At 48.0% G+C, this 23276-nt stretch overlaps 1 protein-coding gene across 2 annotated transcripts in view; it reads right to left on the bottom strand.

Annotated features, from left to right (window-relative positions):
• LOC144166518 (vitamin D 25-hydroxylase-like) overlaps positions 1-23276 on the bottom strand; it is a 55193-nt gene that overhangs the window by 18125 nt on the left and 13792 nt on the right. The window contains exons 5-7 of one of the 2 annotated variants that reach the window (XM_077696026.1): positions 12827-13131; positions 8844-8959; positions 7887-8145 (exon numbers count right to left, since the gene is read on the bottom strand). In XM_077696026.1, the coding sequence (XP_077552152.1) occupies positions 7887-8145; positions 8844-8959; positions 12827-13131 (680 nt within the window). The remainder of the gene's footprint in view (positions 1-7886; positions 8146-8843; positions 8960-12826; positions 13132-23276) is intronic. The other variant, XM_077696027.1, reaches the window with a different exon arrangement.

Here is a 23276-nt window from a genome sequence, read left to right as displayed (position 1 = left end):
CTAGGCTATGGGTACATTTTGAGTCTTTAATCGTACTTTATATAGTACAGCAATCTTCTACAGTACAATATATCATTCCTTCTTCAAAAGAAGAAGGTTATGCCGTTGTCAGTTTTTTTTATTTATGGCTTTGAGAGCCTTTCCAACTTCCTTTCTAGTTACCGATCGGACATCCCAAGTTGCGCTTGTATACTCAGTTGTTTGCCCGGTTTAACGTCCTTGGCATACAGCCTTGTCTACAATTCTTCCGTTGCCTTAATTATCTCTTTCATGTTGTGCGTACGGTTTCCCTGCCCATCGCTGAGTGCGTACATCCTCTCTTTGCCGATGGCTATCTTTCTCTTAGTGGCTTTCAACATTCTTCCTATTGGCAGAGTTTCCTCGATCACTGCAATGTTATATGCACGAACGTCTTTTGATTTGGTTTTGTTAATCAGTATTCAAATCTCCGCCAATTTATTTCGAACCACGGTATTGACACTTTCATATCCTTACGTTTGGCAATTAGTTCCTTCATTTTTCTTAGGTAGTATTCCCGTTCGTTCGATATATGCTGATTTTCCCACAGCTGCTGATTCACTGAGTGCCGATGATAGGTTGTCAGTTGGCCGGTCTACACTGACATCATTCTGCTTGATCACGTAGGGGGATTCAGACTACGGCTGGCACCGTAGCAGAGCCCTCCATCTTTCCAGCCCATCACGTGACACATGTTACACAGACGCCCCGTTTACCTACAACATATCCAAGGCTGTCGCGGTAGGTCCACGTGAAGAGATCATCCGTCAACATTTTAATGCACATTCTCCTAAAGCCGATGACAAACAAGCTATTGCCGATTCGATCATAGAGGAGAACCATTCAACTCACCAAATTACTATCCACACGGACAGTCAAGGAGCCCTCCGAGAATTCGCAACTAACGTCTTACCTGTGCACATTCATCACGAGCTCACAACTACATGGCAGTTCGCAATTTATGCACGTCTTTCTAGAATAGGTCCCCGGACACCAGATTATTGTAGGGAATGAAAGCGCTCATCCCCTTGCTTGTGCGAATCGAAACACGACCAACCCTCAACCGTGGCCCCAGGACTACAGCCCTAAAGCAAAACGTGCCGCCTATAGGAGCAACAGCTGCAGGATGTTCACAGTTCCCGCCACAATCTTCCTCCTCCCACTTCTGATCTAACATCCGGCGGAGGCAATTACATCCGCCAGGCTCAGACTCTCTCCGTCCCTTGCGACCTAATCCTTCACTATATAATGACCCAAGATGGCAAGCCCCACTGTCAAGTGTATGGTGCCTATCCCGACATTAAACCTACCTACTGGACTCGCCCTCACGCAGGCTATCACCCCACTCACTTAATCTTCACCTTTTACCATCCCACATTCCATACTCATGGAAAAGCTGGGCCGCTCCTACGCCAATTTTCGCCCCATCCTTTGTCCTCGCCTCGCCCGGCATATTGCCCACGCGTGGTGCCCTGACACCAGAAGAATACCCGCCTGAACGCCTTCCAGGTACCCCAGAAAACCATTTTTGGCAGCCTGGACATGATCCGCTTTAAATAAAGTTTGATCTATCTCTCGCTCTGTGTGTGTGTGCCGCTCAGGTCATTCAAAGGAGAAAATTTCTTTTGAAGAGTTAATTTCTACTCCTGCGATGTGGCTCTGACTGATTCCATGGGGGGTCTTAGTTTTCATGAGTTTCGTTGTATTCAGCCTTAGCTTGCATCTAACCATCATTATGGTCGCTGCTCCGAATCCTAGTTTGCACCTCTAGGTCTTGCACGACACCCGGGTTGTCACTTTTAATGAAGTTAATTTCGTTTTTGATGGCAATATCGGGAGTCCTCGAAGTATATTTTGTATTCTTTCGTATGTAAAATACTGTGTTCATTAACCTCAGGTTATTTCTCTCTGCAAATCCCACCAGTGTATCTCCTTGACAGCTGTGATTGTCGATTCTAATGTTTCCCACTGCTCATTCTCCCGTTTGCCTTTTACCGATATTTTCGTTAAAATTTCCAGTCACGATAGTGAACTGCGTTCTTGCCTTCTTCATTGCTGAGTTGACGTCCTCGTAGAATCTATGTACGGCTTCATCAGCATAGCTGGTTTTGGGGGCATATGCTTGTACTATATTTAACCTTCATTGCTTTTTTAGTTTGATCCCAACAGCCGTGGCTCTCTCGCTAATGCTGCAAAACTCCTCCACGTTTACTGCTACTTCTTCGTCGATTAAAAATCCCAACCCCTTGTTCTTATTTTCCTGCCTGTCCACTGTAGTACTGCATATACCCGCTAGTAAGCTCGATGAAACCTTCTCCAGCCCCTCTGGCCTCGCTGAACACCATAATATCCCACTTAATGTCAGGGAGTTCCTGTAGTAGTAAAGCTAAGCTTCCCTCGCTATACAGAGTGCGTGCGTTCAATGTTGCCAGGGTCCAGTTTCAATGCGGATGGAAGGGTTCCGCTATATGGCTCAACAAGGAGTCCTTGAGGACCATGTTATGGGCCTGAACGGAGTGTAATCGGTGTTTGAAGAGACTGCATCTGCGAAGCCAGCCGGAAAGAGTGTGAGGGCGGTAAGAAAGCGCCTTGCTCGAAGGCTGGGCGGCACATTACGAAAATTAAGAGTGAGGTGAATAAAAAAACATTCACTATTTTGGTGTTACCTCTTTCAGTCTGAAAGGCCTACGTGCTTGTGTGCTATAAACCAGTACCGCATTCTATAGTATGTCAGTGCACGCCAACATGCAATCTTGCCATGAGACTTATCAGGCCATCAAATCCTTAAAACTCAGTGACTGACCAACGAACCCGTAGCCGCACCAACAGGCTACTACACCGATAGCTAGACCAAAAAATCACTGCATTGACAGCCGTAACAACCGAACAACCCGCTTACAGCCACACATGCCGATAAGCCGAGAAACCGACGTGCCAAATTTCCGGATCGGCTGTCAGGCCAACAGCGTGTGGCCTGTTGCGATTTCTATTGGGGTCAAGAGTGAGAAGCGACGATTATTGCCACGTGCTCGCGTGGTCCGAAATATTCTATCCCCGCCTGTCCGTGCACGTTTAATCAGCTGCGACGCGCCCCGCTTGCGCGAACAGTCCAAAACAAGCCCTGGCCATTCCATACACAGCGGCGGCGCATCAACCTGTCCATGTATCGTCAAGTGGTGGTCGGCGGGAGCGAGCAGACACGCATCGCAGACGCGGCGCGCAACGGACATTCATGCATCACACGTCTATCGGCAGGGCGAGTGGAGCACAGACTGCGCATGCGGCCCAAGCGCCGGCTTGTGGAGAATCCTGTGCTCTTCGCGCCCCAGTTTGGCTGTGTTGTATAATTCTACAGGACTGTGGTTTGAAAACGTTTGTGTCGTATGCAGTGTCTGTCGGCTGGATTGGCCGGCATCATTTGTGTTTTCCTGGTGAGGCTCTAGTGCGTTCCGGAACCGTTTCAAAAGTGTTGCTTTGAGGTTCAAATTCTCGTGTTGTCGCACCTCATTGTGCTGAATCTCATTGTTTACGTTCACCTTTTTCCGAGGAACGCGCCATGTAATTGTCGCCTCGGCCCAGTCAGTGACACATCGATGCGAGACAGGGCGGCATCTTGTCAATAAATTTATATTCATTGCACAGTAATCATTCTGAATAAGAATTAAACGTTTTTTCATACATTCGAGTGTTTGAAAGTGTGTTGCACTGAACTAACAAAATTTTCGAAAGGATTGCGTTTGTAATGTTCCGAAAATTGTGTAATACGCATGCCGTGCGGTGCGCTCTACTTTGTCACACACTGCTGTGTTTCGGTTATTTTATTCGACAACGGCGTGCAGAGCCAGAACAACGACACAACATGATCGCCTATCGGGTTAGTGAAATGCCGCTGCATTAAGCCAACAAAGACATAATAAGGGTATCCTATCGACGAGATTAAAAGCGGAATTTTGCAGGCGTTTAGAGGACGACTCACACGCCGATGCAGTAATACACCGAAAACAAATTTCCCAGGTACTTTTTAATCCCAATACAAAACCGGATTTTTCTCGACGTTTTCAAAACCAGATTCAAACCATCTAGAAAAGTTTGAACCAGGCGGAAATTAGCAGAGATATAAGTTGTGTCCCAAAGGCGGGCGTTTTGTTCGAGTGTTTTTGTAGCCATTTTATCGTCATGGGAATCCGAAGCATGAACGTTTTGTAACCTTTCTGTGCTATCTGGGCACTAGAAAAGCACAGGTCTACATGCAATATAACGTTCAATATTACCGGCACAACCTGCACCGGCACGTAACCCAGACTCGTTCTTAGCAGCCCTGAACACCCAGTCCACGGCGGACATACGAACAGCGATTGTTGTGCCCCAGCGCCCAGCCCAAATTCGTTGCACGGGTCGACGTGCCGATAGTGGGGCCGATTCACGCCTCAACCAAACCAGGCCAAACCACCCGCGGCCCACAGGCCCAAACTTGCATCGCTGCAGAGTCACCTCTCCTTTTCCGTCGCGGCGGCTCGGCCGAATCATCCCTCGGGTGAACGACCGGTGGCCGTCTTGCCACTACATGCTTGGAGGCGGCGTCGCTGAGACGGCGACGGCGCCCCCTTCCCTTTTCCCCGTCGGTGCGGCTCGGCTGACGCAACCGCTTCACCTCCATTCGTCGGATTTCAACCTTCGTCCAGCGAGAGTCCCGATTGCAGCGATTCAAGCCGCTCTCGCCTACAACGGACTCCCGGGAATATAAATACCTCCCTGAGGCATAGCGAGCGCGGCATCCTTCGGCGGCACTTATCGGCACCAGTCTCTTCGGGTGCACCGAGTGGAGACGTGCTGTCGCCTTTGTGCGAGCCATGTAACTTTGTTCACTTGAAGATACTGTATATAAACGTTGCTTCAACTCTTCGTCGGCCCGAGAACTTCATCGCGGTGCTCTGCGCCGCGTCGATAGCAGACGGAGCAAGGCAACGCCGCTACACCGGTGACTGCGCTCGGATGGCCGATCGCAATGGTGGTGACTGCAATGAGAGGGCCCAGTACGAACAGTAGTGACAGCGTCGGGATGGCTGATTCGCAACATTGGTGACTGCGGTGGTATGCACAATCACAACATTGGCGACAGCGCTGGGAAGTTCAGTCACAGCATGATACAGGAGAGTGTGTTAAGAATCTCTGGGTCCCGACTGACCGCAACTGGAACTTGGAATTCGACGTGTAATTACGTTGACTATAAAATCGCAGAAATGCAAACACCATTTTTGCACGTTATTTATGTCAATTCACTTTCACCGCAGGTAGTGTATTGTCTAATTTGACATCTCTTGCACTCCGACTAGGCAGCATGGACAGAATGCTAATGTGCTTCATGGAACATTTGAACATACTTTGCAGTGGCAATGCTTGTGAAAGCATTAGTATTTGCATGATTCTTTGATATCCCATCAGGGCTTATAAATATAAAAAAACGATATCTAGACTGCAAAGTCCTGCACCACGTTTATTCATTTGGTTTCTACTATGAAGATCTATAAAAGCATACATAGCTTTGTGTTGTGCTTGTAACCTTATTGCAGGTAAGAACTATATCATGAAGGGTTCATCATCATCATCTCCAGCCTATGTACTCCCACTGGAGGGCAAAGGCCCCTCCCATTAATCTACAATCATCCCGGTACTGTGCTAACACCGACCAATTTATGCCCGCCAACTTCTTGATCTCGTATGCCCATCTAACTTTATGCGACCCGCTGCCACGCTTGCCTTCAAGAGGGATCCACTCTGTTACCATTAATGACCAACGGTTATCTTGCCTTCGCATTACATGCCCTGCCCACGTCTATTTCCTAAATTCTACTATTACATCCTCAACACGCGTTTCTTCCTTACCCCACTCCGCTCTCTTCCTGTCCTTTAATCTTACACCTATCATCTTCCGTTCCATTGCGCGCTCAGTCGTCCAAACTTAAGTTGAACCCTCTTAGTGAGCCTCCAAGTTTCTGCCCCGTATGTGAGTACCGGTAAGATGCAGCTGTCATACACTTCTTAAGGTTCAATGGTCGGCTGCCATCCATTATGTGAGAAAACCGGTCCAATCCACTCCACCAAATTCTTATCCTTCTAATTATCTCTGCCTAATGGTTGGGATCCGAGGTCGCAACTTGGCCTAAGTAGATATATTAGCTTACCACTTCCACTGCAACGCCACCTATCTTAATTCGCTGTGCTGTCCCGAGGTTATTGATTATTGCTCTAGTTTTCTGAATTTTAGTTTTCAGGCCCATGGTTCTACTCTGTTTCTCCAGTGCGGTAAGCATGCTGTGAAATTCGTCCCCCGAGTTACATAGCAAGGCAACGTCAGCAGCAAATCTGAGGTTACTGAGGTATTCTCCATTAACCAATACTCCCTTCTGTTCTCAATCCAATGTTTTGAATACTTCTTGTAAACAGGCTGTAAATAACATTGGAACGATTGTGTCTCCTTGGCGTACGCCCTTCCTTATAGGTATTTTACTTTTCTACTTATGGAGAATGACGGTAGCTGTCGACCAATCCTAAATATTCTCTAGAATTCTTAGATAATGCTCGGCTTCACCCAGGTTCCGTGATGCCTGAATGACTGCTGAGGTTTCGACCGAGCCAAATCCTTTCTCATAATCTATGAACGCTATATAATGGGGCCAGTATACTCCGCGCACTTCTCTACTATCTGATTGATCGTGGGGTTCAGCCATCATATCACCATTTCTTGCTAATGCATTACCACTTTAAACATGCTGCATTACAGCTCGCAATACAATATAACTTAAAACACGGTAACGCAAGAAAAGGAGGGGACCTCCACGAGGATTTCCGACGCATGGATCCCGCATGACTCTGACAGAGCCCGTTTCCCGCTGACAGGGCTGTGTGTCTTCTTCGGTAGCACCGCACTTCTGGATTGGCCCAAGAAAAATATTATTGCTGGCTTATACCAAGGCCTTTCTCACTGCCCGTTCTATCCCCGCTCACGACAGGGCATTTTGGTATAGGGATTGGCCCCTGTGAGTTTCCGGCCAGAGGATCGCATTGACCGAAAGCATTTCAGGGCAGATTCGAGTGGTCTGTGCGGCTGCAAATAATCTACATGCTATCGTTACTACAAAAGGTTTAGGCACAAACCCAACGGTTGGAACGGGCTTGCGTGGTGAATGTTAGTGATAGGTGACTGCGAGCACTGTTAAGTGCTTGATGAAAACTATAATTCCCTATACTAGATGATTAGACGGAGTATCGTCTTTTGATGAATGTTAGAAAACCAACCCGCATCAAATTGAATTTACACCTCAGGTAATGTCATTGGTCTCAAGGACACCAATGATTCTTTTTTATATGTATGTTTCGATAAATAGACAAGGCACCGTCAAAATGTGGATACGTCAATGCCTCTAACGATACCCATCCTTAACGAGTACAGATCTCGGTGCCGAAAATGAAATGATGAATCACCTTTCATTATTCAGAAGAAAATCCGTAAAACGCCATCCGCTCAATTTGAACCCCATTCAGTCTCCTCTAGCTCGGTCAGCCATGCTCAGTAAGCGTTTTTTCAATATTTACGCCCCAAAAGGACAGAGTATAACATTTAGCTTTGGAGCTCGGCGCAAAATTATTGCGGCCTGTTGTGATCCATTACGGTCAATGAATCTTTCAGTGTCTCTGAAAATTTCTCCGCTTCATCGAGCAGGCTTAAACATTATCTTTGATTTTCTTCCTCTGACATATTCAGCAACAAAACAATTTTGGTACGTTCTTCCGGGCAAACACCAGGTAAAGAAGACTCCCGAGAAAGCACAGATTTAAGGCGGCCTTAGTGAAATAAACCTTTTGCTTACTCTCGTGGTGCTCCAAGTGGAGCTGACGTTTTCCAGCGTTCCACCTCCAAGATGCAGGCCTGTGTATACGGCATTTGCTTTCGATCGTCCCATGTGGGCCTTCGGTCGGGCCCGACCACTCCAGCGATCTCTCGCTGAATTCGAGCTTGGATTTCGTCGGGGTATTTTGCACACAGCAGCAAAAGCCACCACATTGTGTTGGTCGTGCTGACCGTACCACCAATGATGAAGGCGTTCACGTTACCGACCAGGTAGCGGTCTACATCGATGGTCATGGGAAAATACATGGTTCTTGTGAATAGGTTGTCGTTTAAATATCACCATACTTACGGACAACAAAACAATGTCACACATATCATTCCAGAGCGTCTTGCTATGCTAAAACAATAATAAAGGAGTCTTTAAATTGCCCAATTAGTACATTAATATTATCATCATCATCTTACTATGTCTAGAACAGGACGACGGACTCTTCCATGGACCTCCAACCGCCACCATAATTCTTCGAAGAATATATACCATTTTCATTGCGTTTTGGCGATGGCACAATATTTTATGCCCACGATTTCATTGCCGATTCTATTCTAAACGAAGCGTTAAAATGTACACCCTGGACGGTTATGCGGGTTGTGCGAAGAATTACTTTCTATTCCTGGCTTTTTCATATCAAATACAATATTTCCGTGATTTCCGAGACATTATGTGGGACGCAGGCAGGAAGAGTCATTTATTTTATGCATGTTCATGAATTTGGCTGCAAAGGCAAATGCCATTCTTAACACAAAGTAAAGGTTAAATCGACAGCTTTTTTTCCTTCCTAGAATGGTCAGCAAATGTCAGAGATGATCAGCCATTATTACAAGTGTCACCTGCCCCGAATCAGGGACTGATAAAGACCGGGAAAAATATGTGAAAGCAGATTAATCCACGTTAGGAGCTACCACCTAAAATACTTACGCGTAAACAAGGGATTGGAGTCTTCCTTTGTTTCTTCGATTTTTCTGATGTATTGGTGAATAAAATCACGGCTCACATCTGTAGTTTGGTCAGCTTTGTAAACTAAAATCTGCTTCCTGCAAAATAAGTTCGTTGCTGGTGATTAATGTCACTTAGTATTTCAAACATTTTAGTTGAGGCAGAGTAGAAGGCATTGTTTCCGCTGTGAAGCCGTGTGGTTGTGTTACTATAGCCCTTATGCAAAAGTTCTGCCCTCGGTCGGAGGCAAAGCGATATCTCCTTTCGCCGCTATAACAAAGGATTACGGCGGCTGTGAACACGCGTGCTGCATGTGCGTTGTTTGGTGTCGTGCTGACCACGGCCCACCTCGTGTTGTTTGATCGCGCATAATTATTGCTGAATAGTGTGTGGACTTCTAAGTCGTTCCCCTGTCCCAGTACGGCTTCGTGGTGACATCTTATCCGTCCAAAACGAAATCGCAGCAGCACCAAAGGTGGCGTTGCAAGTTTGCCACCGAATAAAACAAATAGTATCCGGTGAAGTGGTTTGTACGAATTCAGGCTGTTTGTTTACCTCCGGCAATGCCATACGTGCGCTTACATCATCACGAATGCAGTGGAATGACACCTGGCAATATGAGTTGATGATATGATCGTTATGAGGGAGGCAAAAAATACACTAGTTTATGTTCTGTCTTCCTCACTGAAACTTTTTGCGAGCTTGAAGGCGCATTTAAGGTATGACTGATTATCCCTTGAAGGTTGGTAGAATAAAACCGAGTGTGACGGCGGTCATCAAACAGTCAAATAAACAGCCACCCCTCGTCTTTCCCCTCCTTTTTGCGTTACCTCTTCGACTCAGCACTGAAAAGGTTGTTCAAAATCTTTTTTACTGTGCTGCTCCCTCAAATAAAGGGTCCAGACGTACCCGCATATGTACCGAAACTGTCCCATATTTTCCTGTTCTCATTTCCGCAACGGGGCATCTTTGCACAGCCTGTTTTTTTCCCCACGCTGGGGGTATATTCTGCATTCTTGTTGTTTAAGTGTACACAATAATCTTCATTCAGTGCAAGAACAATCACAGGTCCACCATTGGTCGTGGTTCAGCACAGATTTAATTCAGGCGCACGATTGAGCTCAATACGCATGCAATGTTCTGCAAACAGCGTTTACATGGCATACGAAACCTACTGCTGGAAATTGTCTTCGTCATGGGCAGGTAAAAAGCTTGGTATTGCCAAACGTACATAAAGAACGCCAAGCCCCGAATGTAGCGGCTAAGCTTGTATGTCACAAAGCATGTTTGTCAATACAGCTGTTGCAGCGCCCTGTTCAAACGTCAGTTGAATTTTTTTGCCTTGCCAAGAAAGACGCCGAACAAGCGAAAGCGAACGCTAACCCATTTCAGATAGAGAGCCATAGCCTTTCCATTGCGTAATCACTTTAAATCGTTTTGGAGCTTACTTTCATTCGCGCGATCACGGAACTTGAAGCCCGCAGTCGCCGCTGCCCTAGCACGAACTTGCGGGCAAATTTGAAACAAGCACGCAGTTTTTTTGGTAACACCTTTCATATTGCATGGACAAAATTTCTCCTTTTCACAGTTATGGGAACGAAGGTAAAAACGTATGATTCGCAGCGCGCGTGACACGCATACAAGAAAAAGGTATCAATGTCCACGCTTGTTACGGAAGCTACGAGGACACAATAAAAATTGGCTGCGTATCTGCTCCTTTCGTTGCAAATGTCGTCAAAACACGATAGTCTTTGTAGATATTTGCCAAGGAAATGCCGCCCTTTGCTTTCCCGCGCACCTCTCATGCTGTTGTTTTACCGTCGCGCTCATCCCAAGGTAAACACACTAAAGGTTTGCGCAAGGCGATTTGAATTTACCGCGTTCCACTGCTACAGGCCGGGTTCCTTGATGCCAGCGCTGCAGTACGGCGGAGACGCGCGTGAATGGAGGCGGCCCACTACAAGATTTATAGAACCGCGTGGCCGTGCTCCACGTGCGTTCCAAACACAATGTGGAACCTAGCTAGTGGAACCATTCGTTGCTGTTGCGGCGTGATTTTTTATTAGCCGCCAGGAGGCGGCGTTTTTCTGCAGTAGATCAGAATATCATTTGTTATCGAAAAACCAAGCATCCATGAATTTTTAATAAAAGAACACTGTAAATATCCCTTGTTACTAATTTCCTGTCTTATATTTCCGTAATGTCTTGTTCTTGTTCAACATAGTTGAAAAGTATGAACATATAAACCGGGCTTAGACGTTTACATTTGGCTGTGAGTATACAAGACTATTGCGCAGTAAGCATTTTAGTTTCGCCGGGTGGCTGAATCGAGTTACAGACAGACATACAGACAGACCAAAATTTCTGGGTTTAAGTAGCCTAAGAAAGACTATCGTCTTTAATAACATTTTGACTTCCAAAGTGATTTCCTCTGCCTCCTGAACAACCGTGTTCCCTCTTTTTGAACGCTGGACGAGAGCACGTGCCAAATCACTTGACATTCTCCTCAGTTAGCTGTTCCACTTTCCGGGTCAACCCTTAAATTTGGCGGCCGCGCTCGCAAGGACCGCGAGAGGGCAGCTGATTCTGCAGAAGGTCTATAACGCAAGCTTTATATTTTTAAGGTGAAATAGAAGTTCTTAAATCTATCACATTCGAATGATGGTTCATTAAAGTATTTAACTCCCATTACTTATCACAAGAGGCTTTCAGTGGTGGCTGTACTTTCCATTCGTAGAATGCCCTTGCTTCCTGCTAGGTTTCACCTAAGGATGTATAAACGAACATGGTTGGAAAGCAAAAGTAATGTTATATTGCGCTTTCGCCAGTTTAGCGTTCAGTCTAAGACAGGTATTCCACATGGCCTGATTCACTGTAGGGGTAGCAGGCAGTAACAACTTCGAAACATTGGTACCTAGGTACGTGCACTATACCGCTCTAAAGAACAATAAAAGAATATTGCGTCGGTGATAACTATATTCCCCATTTTTCAAGTGATCTTAAATTCTATTAAAACATACTAAGCGAAATGTGCATGACAACTTCAAGTGCCCCCACTAAAAATGGGTCCGCAATACGACTCAGACTAGGCGACCCAGTATGAAAGGACAATTAGTGTGCGCTGTGCCGTGCGCTTCTACTAAGACTCTCCCAGTTGACTCCGAAATAAATACTGCGGGGAACGTTAGTGTGCAATATTCCAATCCTAAGGCCTACCCACTCTGCAAACATTTGGGAGCAGGCGTTAAAAAACTACGCACGTTTGTGAAATCGTTTAGGCTCGCCCGTTTCTCTGTTTACATTTATCGATTTTTGCTGAACCACAACGTACTGCTTTTCATCACTCACCTCTTCGGCTTCGTAATGCCCAAGAAAATGTAATGATCCACCCTCAGCCCTAGTAAGCGTTACAGTTTTCTCCCAATGTGCCCAAGACTTTTCTGCCCAATATGGTGGTTCATTCCCACACCACTTGTATGTTATGGGCAGCTACTTGTTAGGTATTCTTTGAAGTAAATGATCCCGATAACCTACCCTGTGTATCTGAAGTTAGCTTCCAACCTGGGCATGATTGATGCCCTCAATAAACAGCCGCTTCAGATGCTCCAGATGGTTTCCACACTATAATGTTCGAAATTATAGTATTGAACAATAACTGTTGAATGGCCGTGCCATGCTTCGAAAGCGCAAGGAATATTTGTCTGGGTTGTCCAACTAAACTTACCTCTGACGCATACTAATACAAGTGTCTTTATGTAAAATTACCGTGCATAACTCGAATAGCAGTTTTGTTATTTTTCCAAGCCCCCGTTTCCCATGTCTCACTTCGTGCTGGCGCTGTAAACAACTGGGATCACTACGGAAACAAGTGACATTTTAAAACTTGCATTTCTCGACAACGGAGTCTTTGACCGTAGTCGACGACAGCCTCACACTCAACACCTAGATGACAAACTGAGTCTTACTCTGTGAATTTCTCCAAGGCAGTCATGCTGGCACTGATCCGACCAAGCCTCGTAGAAGACAGTCGCTCCAAAATTCGGCGTAGAAGTGTCGGAAAGAAGTGGTACAAGGGTCCCGCTTGGAAGTGAACGAACAGCTCCGTAATGAGGTTTTGAAGTTTCTGGCGACTGGGGTGGTCTGGCGGTAAACGACGGGCGTAGAAGAAAGAAGCGATGTTGCTAGAGGCGCAGGGCTGGATGTACTCTCTGATGTTGATGGGCTCCCCGTTCGTTTTTCTGATTTTTTCCGCGAGGTGGCTGAATTCCTCCTGTTTTTGACAATAGCAAGAGCGTTTCAACTAGAACCGCTACGACATCACTATTAAGAGAAATCACGGTGAGAATTAATTAGCATTTTGCTGAGCTATCATTTATTTTCTCAGGGCCACAGCGGCGGAAGGGTAAATCGGAACTTTTGCTTCAACTGGTGGAATGGAAGCACAAAATATCGAACCGTAGTAACTTAGCAAACTCACCACTTGACACTGTGATGAGTCAGAATTACGCGGATGGTCTTTGCGTCATTTATAATTGCTGTAATGTGATGTGATGTCTATTTTATTGCGCCGAAAACGTTTCTCGTGCTAACATACGCACACATACCGCTCTAGTGTCTTCCACTTGGTTTCACACATTAACGTAGCAATGTCTAGAACACTGATGCGTGCTAGTCCAATTATTTTTGGGAAACTCAAATGAAGGAAAATTCGGCCATTTCACCATTTTGGAACATGTATTTATGAATATTTCCCGTTCCAATATAGCAATGCCTGCAATGCTGCCGGCGTTGATGCCTGCTACTTCAAGTATTTTCGAGAAACGAACATTCAGAAAATTGCGACCACTGCATAAGTTATGGAAGCCACTACATGACTAAAAGAAAATGTCTTTGTAGCTGCTGCGCTAAATGCTTTTAATGTCGCACCTCCACGGAGGCGCTCAATAAGCAGTTGCTATTGCAAGTACAGAACGGCGCAAACTAATCTGCCCGCCGTATAAGAAACGCATTTGAAGCTGTTTTCTTCATTGTTGTGATTTCCTCTACAGCTCCCATTAAGGCTTATACTGCCGAAAATGAATGTCAGGTGACCCAGGGGGTGATGTTGCTCCGGTAGCATTACTGAGGACGCTAGGCTTCATTTATTGTCTGTCTTTGGTCGTCATGATAAGTCCGAGAGCTGTGACAGCCTCGTCCCGCAATCCTTCCTGCGCGACGGAGACAGCTGCATTCATCAGCCAGATTTTCGACCTGACGCCTTCCAATGAATTGCGTTTAAATTACGAAACGTTTGCGATTTCGACGGTATATATCTGAATTTTGTGTCATCATCCCCATCATATTCATAATTATCATCAGTATTCTAAGGTCCACTGCACTAAGAAAACCTCACCCATTGACTTTCAAGCGCTTCTGTGCTGGCCCAGTTATTGAGTCTACTGAGAACAACCAGCATTTATTTGTTTTTTTTTTCTCTTACCCTCCCTCCCCATTCCTTTCCCCCATCGTGACCAGTGGTCATCCTTTTCTATTAAAGGCTGTCTCTCTCTCTCTGTGCTGCGCTGCCCGAGTCCGGAGTTCACCCTGAAGTTGTCTATGTCGTCCCTCTATCGTGTTATTGGCCTTCCCCTTCTTCTACACCCACCGCTAGGTATCCACTCGGTTACCCTAATTGTCCACCGATTTTCGGTTCGTCTCACCGCAACACCAGCCGAGGTGTATTTCGTTTTCTTTCTTTGAACTATGATATCGTCACCTCTAGTTTATTCTCTGATCCAGGTATCTCGTTTTCTGTTCCTGAGTATTCGTAATATTGTCACAAGGCATGGTTATGTTGTTGGCGAGCATGATACAAGGTGGACAATATACGCGCCTAACTGCGATCATCATCATTTGACCCTGTCATTATCATCACGGGTCTCTCTCGCACTCAGCCTTGTTCGCCTAGCCCGGTGCTTGCATCTCGCTGTACCAAGCCTTCAAATATAGCCTCTTCCTCGTAACATTTTGGTGGGAGGTGCGGGGTAACGCTTTACGCACAACGGAGCTTCGCAGCGAACGTCACCTTGCTCAACCACCAACGATAATGGCCAACAATGGGGCCACCGGCCCAACCACCCCACTTATCGTGGTTTCTCAACAACCCCGTGAAACTCGCAAGTTCACCGGAGCCGACGACTTGGACGTTGAGGACTGGATCGACTCGTTCGAGCGGGTCAGCGCCTATAATCGGCGGGATCCAACCATCATGCTGGCCAACGTCGATTACAGTTTGGACGGACCGGCCAGGACCTGGTTCCGAACTTATGAGGCGGAGGTAACAAGCTGGGACATCTGCAAGGAAAGGCTGCGCAAATTGTTCGGCAACCCAGCTGGGCACCAACTTGCAGCCAAGAACGCGCTAGCCACACGCGCACAGACCTCCACTGAATCATACGTGGCCTACATTCAGGACGTCCTGTCCCTTTGCAAAAAAGCTGACGCCCAGATGACTGAGTCCGACAAGGTGGGACATGTACTTAAAGGGATAGCCGATGACGCTTTCCACCTGCTCATCTGCAAAGACTGTGCTACGGTCGAGGCTATCATCACCGAGTGCCGCCGGTTCGAGCAGGTGAAGAGCCGCCGAATTACGTCGCAGTTCCCCCGGCTACCAAACACTGCCGCCACATCATCTTGCGAAGACATTCCGCCACAAACCCAAAACCGTTCGCCTCCCATTTCATCTGGCGTGACCACGGCCACGGCACCACCTGACGGTTTGACAAGAATAGTACGTAGAGAGCTCGAGGCCATGGCCCCCGCCGCTCTTCCCCAATACGTTGCCGAAGACAGCAGGCCTCCCGTCCCGCTAATTCAAGCTGTCGTGCGCGAAGAACTTGCTAAGCTAGGCGTTCAGTCCGTCTGCGCCATTAGCCGCCCTAACTTCCCATCTTGTCCTTTTCCACCTACCAGTGATGGGCGAGCCCCTTTACTCGTACTTTCAACTACCCGGTCAGAAACCCTGCGTATTGGAGAACGCCCGACGACTGACCCATATGCTTCCACTGTCATCGTGTTGGCCACGTGGTGCGATTCTGCCAGAGTCGTCGATTTATGCCTCCACGACCCCGATTTCCTGCCTATAACAACCCAGAAGAAGGCCCTGCTCGCCTCTCTCCCCGTCCTCAGACGCCTTCCCGAGACGACGACGCCCCACCACGCCGCAACAATCGCTCGCCGTCACCGCACCGCCGCCAGTCCCGTTCGCCGCAGCCCCGCCGCTTCCTGTCGCCGACCCCGTATGACCGCTCCTCTCCGGAAAACTAGGCATTGCAGCTCCCAGAGGTGACGCTGCATCTATGACCCGGCCACCAAATCCTCTGCTAACTTTGCCCACCAGACGAAATTTACTAGACGTTACTGTCGATGGTATTCCAGTAAGTGCTCTCATTGACACCGGCGCCCATATTTCTGTTATGAGCTCAGACCTCCGCCGCCGCCTGCGCAAAGTTCTCACTCCGGCGGTGCCCACTGTCGTACAGGTCGCCGATGGAGGGACGTCTGCCGTCGCCGGAATGTGTGCTGCCCGAATCCGCATTGGGGGCCACGACACTGTTGTTCTATTTGCCGTATTGGAGCGATGCCCTCATGACCTTATATTAGGCCATGATTTCCTGTCCGAGCATTCACCTCTTATCGATTGCTCCACCGGTGTCCTCCGCCTTCACTTGCGTTCTCCCTATTCGTCCCCTGAAGAACCCGTCCAGATGCCTTCAGATGTGCTCAACGCCGAAGACCTTTGTGCCGTATTGTCTCCACTCATGATGTTCGCTTACGGCCACAAGCAGCAACCTCCGTTGCCTTGTTGTCAAGCCCTCCGGTTCCTAACGGTGACTACGCGCTTTCGCCTGTTCTGGAAGTGTTGCTATCGCGTGATGTGGCTGTGCCACACACTGTTGTGACAGTTGTGGACAGCAGCATTCACCTACCAGTCCTCAACTTTGGATCATTCCCGCAACTTTTACCGAAGGGTATATCTCTGGCTACACTGCGGCCGATAGGTGACCACCAAGTTTTAGCTTTGTGCGTGGACCCACCTCAACATTCCGATAACCAAACCACTTCAATTCCTTCTGTCGAGGATTTCGCCAACATGATCGCCTCCGACCTTTCCACAGACCAAGCTGCCGCTCTACGCCATCTTTTGAGCACCTACCGAGACATTTTCGACTTCGATAATCGTCCTTTGGGTCAGACTACTGCTGCTCAACATCGTATAAACACCGGTGATGCCAGACCTGTCCACAGCCGTCCATACCGTCTGTCCCATGCTGAACGACTGGTCATTCAGCAGGAAGTCGAAAGCATGCTCCGCAAGGACAACATCGAACCTTCGTCGAGCCCCTGGGCTTCCCCTGTCGTTTTAGTAAAAAAGAAAGGTGGCAGCTGGCGGTTCTGCGTTGACTACCGACGCCTTAAAGGGACACTAAAGTGATTTGTAAACAATGCGGGATTACGAGCGCAAACTGTAGTCCGGAGTCGCTGGGCCCTGTTTCGACCACTCTGTGCGCGTTTACGCGAATTTATTTAGTAGAAAAATCAATTCGAAAATGCTGTCCTCCTCTCTTTACGCTCGCCCATTTTCTGTGGCGTTTTCGTGTGACGTCAGCAGGAGACGAGCTGACAATTGGCTGCGCTACTGCACGGCTCGCCGACCTTCCGCGACCGAGTCAGTCGGCCCACCGTTTAGTCCGCCGGCCGCCGGCGGGTCGTCGCAATTCGTTCGATCAGTTGAAACTAAGCCACAACACGTTTGGGAATGGAAGAATGCGCCTTCTTTTACTTCGTTAGTTTGTACACTGTATCTAGCTCCATGTCAAGGTCGCTTCACACAAGCGCTGCACAAGCGCACATGCGACGCTTCGCTGACTGGTACGCCAGTAGGAATATATAAGGCCTCTTGAAGGGGACAAGAGTGAGCGAAGTCAATATAGGTACTAAGGAAATAAAATCAACTGATATTTTCACCGTACAGCGTAAAACTAGGGTGCGGGAAGCACTTTTTTGCGCTGGGCGTTGAACAAGCAGAGCGGTGAGCAGCACGACTACGCATCTGCGAACGCTTTCCCGTCTACGAAATGCAATTGCTAGACGTGAGCTATTGTGGAAACTCGGGGAACGCGTACTGCACGAGCGCAATACAACAAATAGTCACCTAAGCTGCTTGAAATACTAAAACTAAATAAAAGTGTAAACTGGCTATACATTATACACCTTATCTTTTCCACCGCCACCAGCGGCCCCCTATGGCCTAGTCGTCTGGGGTGCTAGGTATGTCATCGCAAGTGTTTTGCCAGTCACGAGTTCGAATCGCCGCTGGTACATGCTTTTTTTTTATGAGTTAACTTTTTGTTTTTTGCCGATGTTTTCTATACTGAGTTTACCTTTTTTGGGGCCGCAACGTTGATTGCTCCACGAACTAGTCCACAGAACTCGCGCAGGCTGGCACTGGCGCGCTAGCGAGTTCTCGTTGGCGTGCTGTTGCCATAAGCACCGACTGCTTGCGGGCAGTGGGCACAAGCCAGAATCAACAGACCCTTGGCCTGGTGCGAACACGCTTTTTACGATACAGGCATGAGCGAGCCAACCTCCAAATATGGGAGAAAAGCGCATGCATTTGAGCGTCTGCGGGGACGCGGAGGGCGTTCATGCACTGCGTAGGCCTCAGATAGTGAATGCTGCGATTCCAAGCCGTCCTGGGAGGCTTATCTTATGCATTTTACAGCCGACAACATGGCAGAAGTGCGGTACTACGATAACTGGGATATTGAGAATGCCCATCCAACGACGCCATCGAATGTCAAACATGTTGTTTTACAGACCGAAACCGAAACCGAAACTGGTTTGATTGCTAACCTTGGGCATCGTCCAATCACGGCGCCCCCTCCTCCCAACGTCACAGCTTAGTTTGTGCGGCCGCCGCAAACCACGCATGGTAGTTTTTCTTCTTTCGCGCTTTGTAAAATAATTACCGATTTGTCAACCGGATACAAGATGAAAAGTGTGCTAATTTGAGCCAGTCTACACAGTGCAAGCAAAAACGGGAGCGTGACAAATTCACTTCAGTGTCCCTTTAACCAGATCACAAAGAAGGACGTTTATCCATTGCCGCGCATTGATGACGCACTGGACTGCCTGCATGGCGCCAAATACTTTTCATCTATAGACCTCAGGTCTGGGTATTGGGAAATTTCTGTTGACGAATCCGACCACGCAAAAACGGCGTTTGTTACAGCCGACGGCCTCTACCAGTTTAAGGTAATGCCTTTTGGCCTATGCAACGCGCCTGCTACCTTTGAGAGGATGATGGACTCGCTACTTCATGGGTTCAAGTGGTCGACGTGCTTATGCTACCTCAATGATGTGATTTTTTTTTCCCTACATTCGACACCCACCTCAAGAGGCTTTCGGCTGTCTTGGAAGTGTTCCGACGTGCAGGCCTTCAGTTAAACGCAAAAAAATGTCACTTTGGTCGCCGCCAAATTAAGCTTCTTGGACACCTTGTCGACGCCAATGGCGTTCAACCCGACCCCGATAAAGTTCACGCTGTGCAGAACTTCCCAAAACCACAGTCGTCAAAAGATGTCCGGAGCTTCGTAGGCCTCTCTTCCTACTTTCGTCGCTTTATTGCGAATTTCGCCGACATTGCCCGTCCTCTGACAGACCTTGTTAAAAAGAACGTCCCCTACGCATGGGGCACCAAACAGGATGAAGCCTTCACTACGCTTATCGCTCTCCTTACGTCGCCACCCGTTCTGGGCCACTTCGATCCATCGGCACCAACCGAAGTACGCACTGACGCAAGCGGCCGTGGTAAAGGGGCGGTTTTGGCACAACAACAGGCCGGCCAGAACCGCGTCATCGCCTACGCCAGCCGTCTCCTGTCTCAAGCCGAACGCAATTACTCCATTGGGAACGGGAGTGTCTTGCGCTTGTCTGGGCCGTCGGCAAATTCCGCCCATACCTATACGGTAGGCCATTTAGTGTTATTAAAGACCACCACGCTCTCTGCTGGTTTTCGTCTTTGAAAGACCCCACGGGCAGGGTTGGTCGATGGGCTCTCCGCCTTCAAGAGTATACTTTCTCTGTGCTCTACAAATCTGGTCGCCTACACCAGGACGCCGACAGCCTGTCACGGCATCCTGTGGACCGTCCAGACCTGAGTGGAGCAAGTTCTGATGTCTCCCTTTTTGCCATCTCCGACCTCCTGAACATTACTGAAGAATAGCGCCGTGATGCATCATTACGCCTAATCTTTGACGGTCTCGAATCCGCAACACCTGACCCTTCTCTACGTGCCTATGCAATTCGTGATGGCACCCTCTATTATCGCAACTTCCGTGCCGATGGTCCCGAATTGCTCCTTGTTATACCTCAGCAATTGCGTGCGGCCATCTTGCACCAGCTTTACGATGTCCCCACGGCTGGCCATCTCGGATAACCCGCACGTACGACCGTGTGCGACGTCGCTTCTTTTTGCCCGGACTATACAAATCCGTGCGACGATACGTCACCGCCTGCGACCTCTGCCTACGGCGGAAAACACCGACCACGCTCCCCACCGGTCAGCTTCAACGGATCGAAATTCCCCTTGAGCCATTTTTCCGTGTAGGTTTGGACTTACTGGGCCCTTTTCCTCTATCCAAGTCCGGAAACAAGTGGGTGGCCGTCGCGACGGACTATGCAACACGTTTTGCCATCACCCGTGCCCTGCCTACGTGTTGCGCGACCCATGTTGCCGATTTTCTCCTTGCCAACGTCATTCTGCACCACGGAGCTCCCCGTCAATTGCTCACCGATCGTGGCCGATACTTTTTATCGAAAGTTGTTGACGACCTTCTGCACTCATGCTCTACTCAGCACAAATGTTCCACAGCATATCATCCGCAAACAAACGGACTCACCGAACGACTCAACCGGACGCTTACGGACATGCTGTCTGCCTACGTCTCAGCGGACCATCGCGATTGGGACATCGCCCTTCCATATATTACATTCGCCTACAATTTTTCGCGTCATGACACCATGGGATTTTCCCCTTTCTACCTTCTTTACGGCCTTGAGCCTGCATTGCCCCTGGACACCTTATGCCCCCTTCCGCCTTCTTGTCCACCGAATACGCTCACGATGCGATCACCCGAGCTACTTTTGCAAGGCAGATCGCCCGCGGCCGTCTTCACGAATCACAAGCCTCCCAGAAGAACAGATATGACCAGCGCCACCGGCCAGTACACTTCCCTCCGGGATCATTGGTCCTTCTCGGGACACCATCCCGTCGCGTGGGACTTTCAGAAAAACTGCTTGCGCCTTATACCGGTCCTTACCGCGTTTTCCGCTCGGTTACGGACGTAACATATGAGATCACCCCCGTCCTTCCTTCACCTTCCGAGAGAACCCCGCCTACTAACATTGTGCATGTGTCCCGCCTCAAGCCATGCTGTGCGCCTTCGTCGACTACAAGTTAGCGTCGGGACGACGCTTTTCCAGCGGGGAGTCATGCCACAAGGCATGGTTATGTTGTTGGCGAGAAGGACCCATGATACAAGGTGGACAATCTACGCGCCTGACTGCGATCATCATCATTTGACCCTGTCATTATCATCACGGGTCTCTCTCGCACTCAGCCTTGTTCGCCTATCCCGGTGCTTGCATCTCGCTGTACCAAGCCTTCAAATATAGCCTCTTCCCCGTAACAATATTATTCATTCAAAGGCCCACTGAGGTGACGTAAGTTTACTTTGTAGTTGTTTAGTAAGGCGCCAAGTTGCAGTCCCGTATGCCATCACCGCCAGTATACACTGGTTGCACATTTTTCTGGTGGGTGACAGAGGTAGCTTACTTTTCATTATTTGGGAGTTCTTGCCGAGTGCCCTGCCTACGTGCCCTGCCCCAACCCATCCCTATTAGGCGCCGGAATTCTCTGTCATCGTAGGGTCAGCAATAAACATCTCTTCGACTTAGTTGTATCCTTTAATTTTTTCAGGCGTTTTGTTTCGTAAGCTCTAGAGCACGTTTTCGGCATGAAGCTTACTCGTTAGTTTCTATTTATTCTTATATATTTCCAGTGCCGTGGGCCATGCTTATTGACTGTAGTTCCTGAAGCATTGTTTGTATGTTTTCTGTAGTATCACTAAGCAAGACTTTACCGTCAACAAACCTCAAATGGCTCTATTATTCCCAGTTCCTCCTTAATCCTAAGTTTTCCCTGTCGAGCTTTCTCAATACGCCCTCCGGACATGTTGTCAAAGTTTTGCAGAGATGGCATCTCCCTGTCTTACTCGCTTCCGGATAGTAAATTTATCGCTTTCTTAGTGGAGGGTTATCCTCCCCTGCATTCCTTATATATGTCTTCTAGAAGTCTTATGCAGGTGTCATCTGTTCCCCGGTCTTTTAGTGCTTCTTAAACGGCTGTGTTTAGTACGGAACAAAACGCTTCTCGTAATGTATAAATGTCACGTGCAGCCGTTTAGTGTGCTCTGCGGATTGTTGTATCACCCGACTGAAGACATGGATGTGATCTATGGATGAGTACCCTTTTCTCAACCCAGCCTGCTCTCGAGATTGTTGGGAATCCAGGCGGGCACCTATGTGGCTAACTATTATTACAGTGAAAAACTTGTACACAACTGAAAATAGACGGACGGGTCTGTAATTCTTGATGTCCTTCGGATCTCCTTTCTGAAGAATCAGAATAATGTTGGTGTTTTTCCAGGCTTTGGTCAGATTTTGAGTCTTCAAGCATTTTCAAAATGGTACAGCAATCTTTTTCCGGTACAATATCTCCTCCTTGCTTGAAAAGATCTACGGTAATACTGTCGTCTCCTGTAGGTTTTCTTATTTTTATTCCTTTGAGAGCCTTTCCAACTTCCTCTTTAGTCACTTGTGGGACATCGCAATTTGAGTTCGTACTCTTGGTAGCTTCCCCTTGTCTCACGTCACTGGCGTGCAGCCTGGTGAAGAATCGTTCTGCTACCTTTATTATTTCGACCACGTTGGGAGTTATGTTGCCCTTTTCGCGTGTGAGCGGGTACATCCTGTCTTTGACGATGGCTAGCTTTCTCTTAGTTGCTTTTTAGCTTCCCCCTGTGCGAAGCATTTCCTCGAACACTGCCATAATATATGTACGAATGCCGTTGGTTTTACGTGTGTGAATCAGTTTTCACGGATCAGTTATTTCAGTTATATCCGCCGTACTTGATACCTTGCCGTTCTTGCGTTTGGCAGCGAGTTTTTTTTTATATGCAGAGCTTTTCAGTAACTCACGATGTCACCCGCGTTGGCGTCCGTAGTCCGCACCATCGTTGTCCCTACTATATAAAAAGAAAAATACTATCCGACGCCAGGTTTTGATCCCTCGACCATGCGGGCGGAACG

Source organism: Haemaphysalis longicornis, unplaced genomic scaffold (assembly GCF_048455015.1).
Source record: "Haemaphysalis longicornis isolate Haplotype H1 unplaced genomic scaffold, Haemaphysalis longicornis Haplotype H1 scaffold_174, whole genome shotgun sequence".
Classification (NCBI taxonomy): Eukaryota; Metazoa; Arthropoda; class Arachnida; order Ixodida; family Ixodidae; genus Haemaphysalis; species Haemaphysalis longicornis.
Note: the sequence above shows the minus strand (reverse complement) of the source record. Positions and strands in the feature narration are given on the sequence as shown.